Genomic DNA, 14,967 nt, shown 5'->3' with positions numbered 1-14,967 from the left:
TCGTTTATATGGTGGTGGTCCTAGATGTTACCGACATAAGAGTTCGGCTCAACAATATATATGTAATAAATATCGCTTAACCACAACTTTTTATTAAATACTAGAGCTCGTTATTTATGTCAAGTGTATGTGTGTTTTGACATATTCAGTACTTTTACATAAAGCATAAAACTTAAAATCAGAGGCCATACGTATATAACACGTTACACTTGCTTTGAAACTAAATTATATATGTATATTTTATATACAAAATAGGTTGTTAAACCCATAAACTATTATAGCGGTACAGGCACACCCCTATATTTTAAATCGTTAGTTTCTTCAAAAGTTCTATTGGTGTGTAGGCGCCCCCCCGTATATCATTTGAGAAAAGGAAGTTATACGTTCTACGTAGTATAAAAGAGATTTATTAAACAATTTATAGCTCGATTAGGTTCTAGACAGACTATGTGCGACTAAACTAATATTTCTTATTGTTAAGCATAAATACTCTCTTTTATTTAGTAAATACACCATCAACAATTGGGATATGTATATTGAATAGTTCCGTCTTTCCTTTTTGAACAATATTCATTATTGACGAAGTATAATTTGGATATAATGGGCCTGACGGTATCAAATTATGAAATAGGACAGTAAAATTTCATTATCTAATGTAAGTAAAGACACGTGCGTGACGTCCACAAAGCTTTGAGGGCATTGTACCTTAAACGAGCTGGGTAATGCATTACTTAATTATTGTTTCACCTTCTGTGTTACCTTTTACTTTTTAAGTAATATTTAAACGGCTGCGTTTTCGTAGCATTGTTCAGTTTAAATGGCATGATTTCGCAATGAACATTACCATAAATACTTATAAAAGTTTGGTTTACTCTACAGCTTTTAAATATAAAGTCGTCCCGATGTAAACCGTGCATTAACTGTTGCGTTTTGCGAACTAGCGAACTGAGTCGACTCTAGGTGGATCTTGCCTGGGAGATGCAACTTCCAACTGTAGAGTATACTCCTCTCTCAAACGCCTGTAACGCCCCCACTAAAATGGCGGTCCATGGGCTGCGATCGCTGTCTTATTTCGCGCAACTTAAGTTAGTCTTCCCCCAACCCTAAAAAAACTGCAATATATTTAATAATTGGCGGATAGATATTTATCTATTATCATCGTTTATATAGAAAATTCCATAGTTATTATATATTTCTCTTATGAAAAAGTTATTTTTTAATCAATTTTCAACCCACAGATTTCCATTTCATATTTATACGGCCACTGTGTATGGACTTAATTTTGGCTTAGATATTTACATAGTTCCAAGAACATCGACGACACAGAAAAGAATTTCACTTTACAATTATCATCCTTTTAATGCCTTGATAACCTAAATGTAACCGTTAATAATGTTTGACTACAAAGGCCTATTTGCTTAGTCTGATAAGAAATTTAGGGTGTAAATAAGAAAAGAGATCCTGGAGCCCGCTTGATTTTACAAAATTCCAAAATAATGATTCAATGAGTATCGGAATGGGTTACAAATTTTATAGTCGACGCCGCGCCGTGTCGTCGATGCCTGTAATAATAAAACCAATAATTAATTAAGCAATAACAACTACGTTTCTTTGTATGCAATTTATAACTCATATGCTTAACAGCACACAACTTACAATGCATATTATATAGCTCCAGTTAGACACATAGTTTTATCTCTAGATCGTTTTCGTTAAGAAAGCAATATTCGGTTTCGTAGACACAGAAGGCCACCGACTTAGACTTAGACCAACAGACATAGAAAAATATCTCTCCCATTTCGGGATTACGGGACTATAAACATGCAGTGGGTATAAATAAACTGTAACGGTAACCAGTTGCTAGAGACCTAGTTATTCAAATCTACAGGTGTATAAGGCCAGTTTTTCCAACTATCAGTTATGGCACGCGCAAAAGGTGTTACGGAGATCTATCAATGTGGCACTATAATTGGACATACGACTGGAAGAGCAGGTGAATTGTACGAAAGTTGTATTTGAACATTGCATTCTCGTATTAATTTTTTCCCTCTTAATGACTAAGCAATCTAAACGTATAATACTGGCGGATGTCTGTACGTAGACGAATTAAACTCGAATATGTCAGGGCCTTATTTGTTAAGAGAAGAAAAAAACTAATACACAAGAACTGTGTCTTTCCCTAAACAGAGACTGTAATTAAACACTTTCTTATTTTAAATATTTGTAGTATAACGTTAGTTTTATATTACATATAAGTCATAAGTGTTCGTAAAGTTGAAATATGTCTTTGTGTAGAGACAGTTTATAAAAAAAATTGTACTCAAAATCACTATAGGTAGACATGCCTGCCAAACTGCACAAAACTTAATAAATGCATGATATAGTGATACCAATGTAAAAATAATTATTGTCTTCGTCTTAAGCGCATTATTTATAGGATAGAATTTTAAAATGCCGTCGCCACCAGATCTTTTTTTCGTTAAAGTTCCACCTCGGTTTTAAGAGACAGGCCACCGTTTGAAGTGCTTTCGGCAAATATGAAACTACGTGAAAAGTTCTAATTTCAAATATTTCAAAGCTAATAGACATCGCAAAAGTAGTCTTTACTATAGACACTGTTTCGTGAACACTCTTTAAAGATGCTTTAGTATAATTATCGATGCGAAACCAGGCGAGCCTCTAGTTGTATAAACTCTGGTATCTACATCTGTTGTGTACATTTAAATTCTCCATCAAATATATGCTTCATTAATTACAGCCGGTAACCGTTTCTTTTTTATGATAGATGGAATTAATATAACGAATTTAATTAGTGCGTAGTTTTATTTTAATGCGCATATGTTTTCCTTGTTATTTTTTTTAAGTTTACATGTAGGTAACGATAACCCTTTAAGATTGAACATTTAAGTTTACGCAATATTTTCAATTGTGTAGTCTTGTCTGTTTGTTCTCAGTCTTTCGATATTATTTCATTTTAATTTCAATTATATGAAAGTATATATGATAAGAGTGTCCACTATAATAATTATAATGATTTTAATCATCATATCCAACGAAGAGTGTGAAGAATTACCTGACCTGTAACTAATGTCAACCTGTTTTATTTCTATAATAGAATTCAGGAAGCTTTTACGAATACAAATAACTACGTGGCTGATAGAACACTTGTTGTATTGCAACACCATAAAGGGCTCGTCTGAACCCCAATTTAATTTTGTTGAGTGCCCGTGACAAACAAAGGGACTAGAACCACCTTTGACCACCCTTACATGACTTTAAACGTGAGTCATTTGGTTATTCATAAATTGGTTTACCCCATTCGTTTCGTCCTATTAAATATTTTTATTTTATGTTGCAAAAATAGCTTTCATCTGAATAAAATCGGAAGAGTGACTTAACGGTTTCTCAGTAAAAACCGGACTATTGCTGATTATAATATGTTTTTAATAATATTAGCTAAATGTGGTTTCGCGTTGATTCCTACGAAGTTATTGTACAATCTTTGCCTATTAATAATTATGAATTATAAAAGAATTTTCTCTCCGAAAACCTACTAATATAAGACTACTAACACTACTACTTTTTCCTTACTATAAAGTTGACAGAAGAGAAATTTTATATGAATTACAATGTAGCCCATACAGTAATTATGGCCCATAAATATTAATACTTGTAAATAGCTTAAACTATTAACGTTTATTAACAGTTTTATGTAATTCCAGTTTTGTTTGTAGGTTTTCGATTTATATTTAATTACCTTGGACGACAGGTGTCGTTCTGTCCATTCTGCGAATACAGAATATGTCATATATTATCATGTTGATCCATACAATACAGTAAATTAGTTTATGTTTAGTAGTTATAGAGAAAACCTGCTTCGCAAAGCAATCTTCACAATATATGATTAGAGGCATGATGGAATAATAAAAGCTCTTAGAAACTTCATATCATACGGTCATCTCATAACAAAAAGTGCACTTAACGAGTTTGTCTTGACAGCCAGGAAGTGGCACGTTTGTATGTACTTTGTACCAACAGAAAACACTTATTGTGTGGTCTAAATTGTTTAAATGAGAATACCTCTATCGCCTACGACTTGTGATAAATGCAAACTCTTTTAAATTAATGCACAATGGTACCACGCAGAACTACATACACGGTTTGACTTACAATATTCATTACACCTATTTAAATCAATACAGTGGTTTGGTATCAGGTTCTATGGAATGAAAGAAGAAAAAGGATTAAAAGAGCTAATAAGAAATATGAATTTAATAACGTCTCAAATAGTAAAATGTAATAAAACATAGTAGGTAAATATTGTTTTTAAGTTATACAGTTTTATTTAAAGTAACAATAAAATGGTATAGACATTGTACTAAATGCGTAAAAACTATTCGATAGGTATCAGAAATCAGACTAGTCTCCTCATCAAGAACAAACATACCATTGTTTTAATATAAGTATTATGTATATATCTATTTCAGTCGTCTTTACAAATATATTTATTTATAAATATATTGAATTTCAATTTCGAAGCCTATCTGTATTTAGTTTTGTCGCTAAGAGAAATTATATGAAAATGATTTGTTTCAGGCGCACGTGGTGTCCGCTTTCGAACAGAGCCTCTCCAACATGACCCAGCGGTTACAGCAGCTGACGGCCACCGCCGAGAGAAAGGTAATAAATCCTATTTCCTTTTATAGGTTTGTTATATCCATACATCCTAGAACAATTTATGCCGCATGATCAAGCTTTTTCCTAATAACTGTATTATACAAACCAACATTAGATATGTTTTCACAGTCATTAATGGACAAGCAAACAAATTTCTGAATTTTAGGTAGTAGTTAATGCCACCAATTTTGTTAGCAATACTTAACAATTCACCCTCATATAAGATTTATTGTTATCCGTGGGTAGGTATACTACGTTAAAAAATATATTAAAAATATACAATGTTTTTTGTTCGTACCAAAAATGTTTATCAATGATCATTATATAAAGAATATATAAGACGTTTAGACAATGATACAGAGTAAATACTAAAGTAAAAGTATTTTCATTATTGTGTTTGCTTTCTGATGAAGGTGGACGGAGTGATGAAACCACTATAATGAGACGGATTTAGTTTTTATGAAGGTTGTTTTTAAAAAACATGGAGAAAGTTAGAAAAAAACAACTTCACAGGAAGTAGTAATTTTTCTGTTCGTTTATTGGACGTGCCTACTTCCGTTGTTCGGTTAAGTTCGGTTGTGTTATAGTTCAATAAAATATGTACTATAACACATGCATATTATTGCGTATTGTAATGATTCATAATATTTTGACAAAAACCTTACTTTTATTGGAACAATAACGGGCGCGATTTCTTATTATATTTACTCTTCCTCATTAAATTCGATGCTTACGTGTAATATTAATTCTTTGTATTTAAATATTTGCACGTTTTTTACTTGAAAACCTAAAAAATTGTGACAAAAACGGAAGGAAGTTCCTTCTCAAGGGTGAAAAGGGTTTCGAGATTCACTGGAGAGAGTTTAAAACTTCAAAATACCAAATAAAAAGCCGACACAGGAAGTAATCTCACTTAGAGTAGTGAAAGATGGTTTGAAATCATACTCCAGATAAGCAAACTCGTTATAGTTTCCATATAAGCAAGCTTTAAGTGAGCTTTTAAACACGTGGCTTGATAAAGTTATACCGACATCAGTATTAACCTTTTAAACCTATTTTAATTACCGTGCTATTTATATACACAGAGTAGTGTTAGATTAGGTTGTCTATTAAGTTACTGGAAAATTAAATAATGTCGCCAGAAACAGAAAGATTGCGTCGATTTTTATGCGACTCACTAAAATAGTTTGCGTACGAAATTTCTCTAAGATTTTTTATGATTTTGGTATAAATTAAGTGTGTGTTTTATTATTTTAATGCTTAAAAAATAATAAAAATCTTCCCTAAAATTTGTCTAAAAAATCGATTTTTTTTTTGGTCATCTCAGTTTAAAATGTTTTATTAGCAGGTTTAATGAATTTGTCTCCGCTGTAACTAAATCTTAATTTATGTAAAATATCTTATCAAGGCAATTCTGTTATCATTAAATTTACACATCAGTACATTTTTGTTATAAAATGTAAATTAATGCAAATTTCCTTGGCTTTATCTTAGGACTCAGAGCTAACGGAGCTTCGGCAAACCATCGAGCTACTTCGAAAGCAATCTATACAAGCTGGTTTGACAACGGCTCACATGCAGTCTATGGGTATCCGGGCTGATGGTGTCAATGTTACTGGACAGGTATTTTTTTATTTTTTGTACTCAATAAAACTTTAATTTTTTTTTAATATTATTTGGTTAAGCCACCAGAGTTCACTCGCTTATATATTTAAAAAACTCGAATTGGCTGTCTTTGTGGTCTGCGTTAGAAACATATTGATCTCAATATGACAACAGACGTGAGTGAAAAAATTAATCTTAATTTTTTATCTATATTAATAATGTAATAATATATAACAAAGGCTTAATGAAGTAGCAGGCTATTTATAAAATTATTTGCTCATGTACTTCAGTATCACAAGTAGTATAATAATTATTCTACTAAACCAAATACAACATCAATGTAACTATTGCTTGTCTAAACTGTATATAAACAGTAAACTTAAGATCTACACACAGCATTAGCCAATGCAGGTGATTTATATGTCATAATATATGGATCCAACATTTTCTTGAATATGTTTATGGCGAGAAAAAAATATTCGTCAGAAAACTTTTGCACTAGATAAGATATTCTAATCAGGGACTTGTAATTAGGATATGTACACATTAAAACATACATATTAAGTAATAGGTCGTGATTAAAACAACATTATGTGGGTCGACTATCAATCATTGCGCAACAACATTAAACAGTCGCGTTGCTTACAATGAGATCACGCTCATAATGATTAGGTGACACTCAGGTAATCATTACAAGAAGGATTAAAATTCCATACGTAACGAGAGGTATCCTATCCAGTAATTTGGCGCCAAATTAAGGAAGTGAACTTAAGAATCGTTTGAACTGAATTAAATTCTGCTTAATTTTTTTGGCGAATGCTCAAGATTTTTAAACAAAAGGAATTATTGCTTATATTCGGAAATCCCGAACACACAGAGGGAATATATCCTTGACTGATTTCCGAGTTACCTACTAAAGTAATCACAAGAGGCGAACACGGGTGCATCACAAAGTCCCTTGGAGTTTTTACACTAATGAAGCAGGTTTTCCAAAGAATATACATGTTCCTTAAAACCACATAAGAAGGTAAAATTGTTCCGATCAGTCTGGAAAAAACGATATATAATTAATTCTTTAGATAATATCTTGTATTTTATGGTAGATTCCCTAAGCATAAAGTACTAACGTATACATACTAATATAGTACGGAAGAATATTCTGCACGATTATGGTAGTAGGTAACTCCTGTTTTGCTTTGTAATTATCCACCAGCCAAATGCCCTTAGGTAAATACAGTACGAAATAGAAACTCAACCATTACACCGTTACTTGTAATTAAACAATTAAAACCAGTTCGACGACCGAGATTGCATTTGTAAAACAAATCAAAGAATACGTAATGATTCGTTAATATAGTATATGAGCAAGTATGTTTTAAAACGTAACAATCTCTTTGGCCTCCACCTATCATCTCGATAATTTAATCCACATGAATCTGCCGTGGGTGCGTTAACTCGTAAAAGTTCTACAATTCATAATAGTAGGTTGTTTTTTTGTTCATATTGAAAATTATCTGTTACTTTTTTTATGTACTTTCTCAAATACAGAAATATATTTTTTTTATAGTTTATTATATATTAGTCACGATTGTTTCAATTTTTAGGAACTACCACAGCCTCCAAACCAGCAGTCATCTCCGCAAAGGTTAGCACAAACTGGTAACGGTGCGATCACAAGACATCTCTCCACCGATAGCGTCTCCAGTATTAACAGCTTGAGTAGTGGGTCCTCAGTACCTCATGATAAGAAGCATAAAAAGAAAGGCTGGGTAAGTTCGATTTTTTTTAAGATTTACCATAAACTGTACAAATGAACATATTATTAGTCTGTATAGTGTTTACAATGAAATTATTTCTTATAGTTACGGTCATCGTTTACAAAAGCGTTCTCACGAAATGCAAAGATTTCAAAAACGGCGAAGCATGCGTCCCTCGGGCAATTGTCATCACAAGACAGTTCCTCTGGGTCGCATCACTACGACGACCCGCACACAATTAGAGAAGGAAGTAATGAGAACAGCTTAGAGCATTCCCACGAAACACTCGACAACTCAAAAGACAACACAACATGCCCCGCGGCCAAACCTGATGAACAAACCAAAGGTAAAGCGTTATGAGCCATGACTTTGTTAGTTTAATCAACTTCACAATTTGGTGAAAGTTTAAATTGACTTACATAACCTTTTAAACCTTTTGGTTACAGAAAAGCAAGACCAAGCTTTAGTAGACGAATTAAAAAGACAATTACGCGAAAAAGACTTAGTTCTAACAGATATACGATTAGAAGCGCTTACTTCAGCTCATCAATTAGAAAGTCTCAAAGACACGGTTATTAAAATGAGGGTAAGCTTGTCATCTGTGGTTATTTCCGTTTTCTAGTCAACTGTTATTTGAATGAAGTAAATATATTTACAGAACGAAATGTTGAACTTGAAACAAAACAATGAGAGGCTTCAAAGGTTAGTGACGTCAAGATCATTGGCAGGAAGTCAGAGTTCTTTAGGTACAGGTGGTTCCGCTGTGGAAGACCCACGAAGGTTCAGTCTTGCTGATCAAGCCACAATGCATCAAGTAAGAAACATACAATAAAATAAAAATGCCTTATGATAATGAATAAATTTTTGCTTCCTTACAGAATAATCAGCTAGTATTAAATCCGATAACTTTAATATTGTATATTTTCAGGCAACAATCGACATGCACTCGCAACCTTTAGATTTGGATTTCAACTGTGTAACGTCTACTCCTTCGAGAGATAAAAAAGGATCACCTAAATCAAACATGGAACCAATTTATGGAAATAATGTAACGTGTGAACTTAATGAAAACAGCGAGGCAATTCTCGGCGCTCTCAATGGCTCTAGTGATATATTCACTAATGGCCTGAACGCCGGTGACAGAATGAGTGGAGATTACGATATCAACAGTGTCCTTCCCCCGCCTAAAACACGAGAACTTGCCATCGGGGAAAGCTATTCGGATATCGGTAAGGCAATAACTTTTATCAACAGATTAGATTGACTCGACACGAACACTGAATAATACTCGTTTACAGGCGTTGCAGACAGCCAAGGAGATACGACTGACGGGAAGAAAATAGCAATAGCTGTATATTTAGGCCAACCGGAAACATTCCAGAGATATTTCGAAGAAGTCCAAGATACGCTCACTGAATCAGAGTGCAGATTCTACGCGAAACAATCCGCCAGCGCCTACAGTAATCATTACGAGAAACAGTCTAGTTTTGACTCACCGCGGATGTCACAAACTCATAGTCCCGAAATAGAAACCCAAGACTACCCCCAAACTATAAATAAGTCAAACACTAATAGCCTTAAGAGTAACAAATCGACACATAGTAATTCCTATAAGCACGTTTATAATAGTGATTCGACAATAAATTGTAATGAATTTACAATAGCCTTCACGTATATTTCGGGAAAGACTACTTGGCAGAACTTAGATTATATTGTGAGAAAAACGTTCAAGGATTATCTATCGAGGATTGACCCGGGTACGAATCTCGGTCTCAATACGGACTCAATAACATCGTATCACTTGGGAGAAGCGACTCGAGGCCCTGAAATTGGTTTTCCTGAATTACTCCCATGCGGTTACATCATTGGAACTGTGACTACACTGTACATATGCCTCCAAGGTGTTGGAAGTTTAGCCTTTGATAGCCTTATACCAAAAAATATTGTATATAGGTGAGATTTTTTTTTTTTTTATATGTATTAGTCATATTTTATTAGTTTTATATTTATGATAACAAAATACATTTGTATTGAAATAGTTTAAAATTATACTTAAATGGTCTTATAATTTCTGATATTATTACATCGTAAATTTGTAGCACTAGATTTGCTATAATTAATTACCTGTAATAAACTAAATAAATAATTTCCGTTATAGATACGTTTCTCTACTGTCGGAACACCGGCGCGTGATTCTGTGCGGGCCGAGCGGCACTGGCAAATCATATTTAGCAGCGAAATTGGCAGAATTTTACGTGCAACGGACGCAGCGGCGAGGAAATCCGGCTGAAGCGGTAGCGACTTTCAAGTGCGTGTTAATTAATAACAATTAATTGTTCTGATCTCATATTATGTAATGAGCAAATATGGTTTAATAACATTTTTGATTAATAAATGAATGTATATTTAGATTATGTACATATACTTATGCAAAATTATTCTATCGCAAATAATATATATTGGTTTTTTTTAAGAAATTTATGATAATGCTCTTAAAAGTCAGCATAAAATTCTAAGAGTAATAAAATTTAATATCGTAATAAATCTGTTATTCGATCACAAATAATTATTGTCGCGATTAAAAAATTTACGATTAAGAATTTCGTTCTCTATCTCGTTTATTGTTTTTATTTATAAGTAATAAATTAACTAAAACTCTATATTAGTGGATATGTGAGACCCGCACCCCACAATTTGATTTTTAACGTTAATTACAAAATGGACGCAACGTTTGTATGTGAAAATGTACTAACTGTGTTTTGCTAACAATTTTATTGTGATTTCTTCCGAAAACTTATATTTGAAGTGTCTTAATCGAACAATTTATTTTATATAAAAAATTATCTAAATTTTTTTTTATAATTATAATGATTGTATAAAAATGGAAGAAAACCTAAGGTAGCATGGTGCAAAATAGGTTGAAACACTGCTCTATTGCTATCCACAACACCCGTAAAGTATAGACTCGTAACTAAACTAATACTATTAAATGGACTTATAGTTTATGAATCCTAAAAGTTCTAACCACTCAATAATTACAGCGTGGATCGTAAGTCCTGCAACGAGTTGCGAGCGTACTTGGGGAACATAGCAGAGCAATGTGGCGCGGCAGTTGGCGCTGATGAAGCCGCATTGCCATCTGTAGTTGTATTAGACAATTTACAACACGCGTCTGCACTTGGTGACGCTTTCGCGGGATTACTGCCACCTGACAATCGGAACATGCCTGTTATTATTGGTAAGAGCACTTTAGAAGTCTGACGTATCGATAAATACAGAGTCTAATTGATATCTCTTTATTATACGTAAACTACAGATAATGTCATATTCTTCTGAACATATTGTAGCATAAAGAAATGTATTGAAAAATAAGGCAACCGAAGATATATTTAAATAATACATTAGGTACTTTAAATTGAAATGCATTAAAATTTAAATATTTTAAATAAATGATTATCGTCTGACTCTTCAGTTTAGTATTTATAGTTAAGTATTTTATTTCAGGCACAATGTCGCAAGCGACTTGCAATACTACGAACCTGCAGCTCCATCACAACTTCCGATGGCTTCTAACGGCTAACCACATGGAGCCAGTCAAAGGATTCCTAGCTAGGTAAGTTACAATATAAGTATGTATTCAAAAAGAATCTGTTTAATTTGTAGTTCTTAGCTGATAAATAAACAGTCAGGCTTAATATAAATCTTTAAAACACTGCCTATGACCGCTTGGTTGAAATTCAAATTCTTATCAGCTGTAGAATTTCTATCGAATTTTCAATTTTTTTTTAATTACAGGTACCTACGTCGAAAGCTGTTTTCTCTGGAATTACGGCTAGGTAGGCGAGAGCCAGCACTAGCTGCCGTTTTAGAATGGCTACCAGGTGTCTGGTCAACCCTTAATGCGTTTTTAGAAGCCCACTCATCCAGTGACGTCACAGTTGGGCCAAGGCTATTCCTAGCTTGCCCGATGGACTTGGAAGCTAGTCAGGTAATTTTAAACATACCAGTCTTTCTTAAGTGTTTAACGTGGCAACTTTTAAATAAAAACATGTAGACGATTATGATTTCCAATAAGCCTCCTTTATACCTACCATACCCTACCATAGACGTATGAACATTGAATTGACAAACCGATTTTCGTTAAAATCTCAGTAATTTTAAATATGTAAAATAATGTGAGATTATGTATACACATATCGTCATCCATACTATACTTCAATCCCCAAATATATTTTGTTTTGGAACAATCCATCTTGCCTGAATCATATTGTAGATGCTATAAGCTTATTTATTTTTATTATAAATGTTTATAGGCATGGTTTGCGGATGTATGGAACTACAGTATAGTTCCATACGCGTCAGAGGCGGTGCGTGAAGGCGTAGCTCTTTACGGTAGAAGACGACATGCAGCGATTGACCCTCTGCAACACGTTAAGTCTTCTTACCCATGGAGAGAACCTAATCATTCTCATGTAAGAATAATTCTAAAATAATTTCCTATTTTACTAAAAATCCATTAACCCAGTGGTGTGTGTAATAAAATAGTAAATAAATAGTGTTCCAATTATTTTATTGGTGATTTTTTAAAAGTCTGTCTACTATGTATTTTAAAAAAATAACAGAGAAGGTAACAGAGAGGTTAATAAATTTCTTAAACTTCATTTCAGACTCTACGGCCAATAACAGTTGAAGACATGAATATCGAGGAAGGCAGCCAAGAAGCCGTAAATCCTAACCAAGATCCTCTGGTAAAAATCAAATTCTATAAATTGCGTTAAAAGTTATGAACGTGATCTTTCACTATACACGGCTTTGCTCGTACTATATCATCTAATCTCGAATCCTATTGCTTTAACTACATATAATAAGTTATTTAATATTAATAACATAGAAATTTAAAAAGAAAAACAAAACAAATTTCTTCAAGCAAAATAATTTAGGAGTGTGAATCTATGGTCTATGCTTGTAAAGCATGTTACAATTTTTCGGAAGTTGTCTGCGTTTTGGCGCCATTTAAACGTTTTACTGTATTAGCCATTTTTGTTTTAAACTTCAAACAATACATTGGGATTAAAGTTGTAAAGAGAAGTATATAAATGTGTATGAAATAAAATTAACTTATAGGTGGAGATATTTAAGAAATAGATTGTCAATTATTTGTTTCCTTTCAGTTAAACATGTTGATGCGACTTCAAGAGGCAGCTAACTACAGCGGAAACCAAAGTCAAGACTCAGACAATGCGAGCATGGACTCGAATCTCACACACGACAGCTCTATGGGCAACGAGCTTTAAAATATACTAAATAATTAAGTTTATACTCTTGGGTTTTTGGACCTTCGACCGAAAACACAATTGAGACTATACAGTATTGTTGACTAATGTAATTAATTTTGCTATAACGCGTATTTATTATACAACACAAGCACAATAATCTATTTAATCTATGATTTACTGAACGACTTTGTTATATTAAAATTATTTGACAATATTTATTTCAAGTTAAATATAAAACAAAGTAAATTGGCAGTAAATCTTCATTCATACTCTACAAGTAGGTTTATTTTTTGAAACCTCGCAATATTTTAATTACATTATTAGATCTTTTTTTTGATTTACAAATAATGCAAATATTGAATGTATAAGAAATTTGCTTTGATTTTTCTGAATTACTGTTTCTTAAGCATGCAGGTAACGCATAAAAGATAGTATTTTTTAAGTTCTGTTTCAGTTAAAGTAAAAGTCAGACTTATGTATACACAGCCAAATATTTGCCATACATAAACATATTTTTTTGGTTATCTGTTGTATTTCATGAATTTTATTATGTAGATATTATACAAAGTTAGTATAAATTCAAATTTTTTATTTAAATTTTCAAACGAAAGGATTAGCTCTGCATATTTGTGGATAATAGCAAATACTAAAAGCAAGAGTAGCAGCCTTTCTCTTTTTGTTGTATTTTTTCACAGAAAATTTTTAACGCCTTCGTTAAAAAGTTTCAGATAGTACCTATAATTCGTGAAAAATACTCAACTACAGTGCCTGGAGCTATATTTAATTTTTTAACAGTGTTTAATTGTAATATTATGAATTGTGGCTTTTACTATTGTTATATTTTTCAAAGTTAGGAATAATAATGACGCAACTGCATAACTATGTTACGTATATTATGAAAGTGTAATTTTTATACCATTTTCATATAAAACTCATGTACCTAAAATAAGTGTAAATATGATAAGAATGTTTAATATAATTTTTTCTATGTGATTACACTAACCGCTATGCCATATTATACAGTATGTATATTAATTTGTATAGAAATGTAACTTATGTTACTGTGTTCGGTATGGATTGACTTGTGTGCATAAAACGTGATATCTACAATCTATGCTTTATATAAATTGTGAAAAAAACTTAATGACGTATTATTTCAGTACCTTGCTTTATTTTGGAGCACATACAGAATCTTCTCTGATTGTTACTTTCAATCCTGCGATTATACAATAAACAAAAGATTATACCTTCTTTCATAAGATTTGTGACTACTAATTTTAAATTATTGATTGCACGAATAGCCCTCTTCAGTAGGATTTAAATAGATTCGACATCAAAAAAAAATCCAAAAGTTCTACAAAAGCTAAACATAGAGTGACAAGCCATAATGACATGGTAGAGATACACCCAGATCGTGTACCACGTAGTGAACACTACAAACGAAATAGCTGGTAACTTAGTAGTAAACAAACTGCGTCTCGGGATTATTATTCAGACGCACGATGGCCGGCTCACCAGAGTACCGGACTCTAGTACCTAATATTTTTTTGGAGAGAATAGAAGAGGGGTACAGTTTTGGATATTCTCAGACAAACCTAGTTACCAAACAAAAAAATACCGTGCCGAGACTCTAATTTAAGTAGGTACTTCTC

The 14,967-nt window shown here is 32.7% G+C and overlaps 1 protein-coding gene across 7 annotated transcripts in view; it reads left to right on the top strand.

Annotated features, from left to right (window-relative positions):
- The window catches only part of LOC110993715 (protein sickie), a 116,470-nt gene extending 101,996 nt beyond the window's left edge, over nt 1-14,474 (top strand). For all 7 annotated transcript variants that reach the window (XM_045630276.1, XM_045630275.1, XM_045630274.1 and 4 more), the window contains 15 exons: nt 4,597-4,680; nt 6,172-6,300; nt 7,887-8,051; nt 8,145-8,385; nt 8,486-8,625; nt 8,698-8,853; nt 8,968-9,268; nt 9,338-9,992; nt 10,198-10,347; nt 11,081-11,277; nt 11,544-11,652; nt 11,835-12,027; nt 12,353-12,511; nt 12,707-12,787; nt 13,211-14,474. In XM_045630276.1, coding sequence (XP_045486232.1) covers nt 4,597-4,680; nt 6,172-6,300; nt 7,887-8,051; nt 8,145-8,385; nt 8,486-8,625; nt 8,698-8,853; nt 8,968-9,268; nt 9,338-9,992; nt 10,198-10,347; nt 11,081-11,277; nt 11,544-11,652; nt 11,835-12,027; nt 12,353-12,511; nt 12,707-12,787; nt 13,211-13,333 — 2,883 coding nt within the window. In that variant the 3' untranslated portion in view covers nt 13,334-14,474. The remainder of the gene's footprint in view (nt 1-4,596; nt 4,681-6,171; nt 6,301-7,886; nt 8,052-8,144; nt 8,386-8,485; nt 8,626-8,697; nt 8,854-8,967; nt 9,269-9,337; nt 9,993-10,197; nt 10,348-11,080; nt 11,278-11,543; nt 11,653-11,834; nt 12,028-12,352; nt 12,512-12,706; nt 12,788-13,210) is intronic.
- Nucleotides 14,475-14,967: the final 493 nt, after the last annotated feature.

Source organism: Pieris rapae, chromosome 12, assembly GCF_905147795.1.
Source record: "Pieris rapae chromosome 12, ilPieRapa1.1, whole genome shotgun sequence".
NCBI lineage: Eukaryota > Metazoa > Arthropoda > Insecta > Lepidoptera > Pieridae > Pieris > Pieris rapae.
The sequence above is the reverse complement of the archived record's forward strand: the minus strand, read 5'-3'. Positions and strand labels throughout refer to the sequence as shown.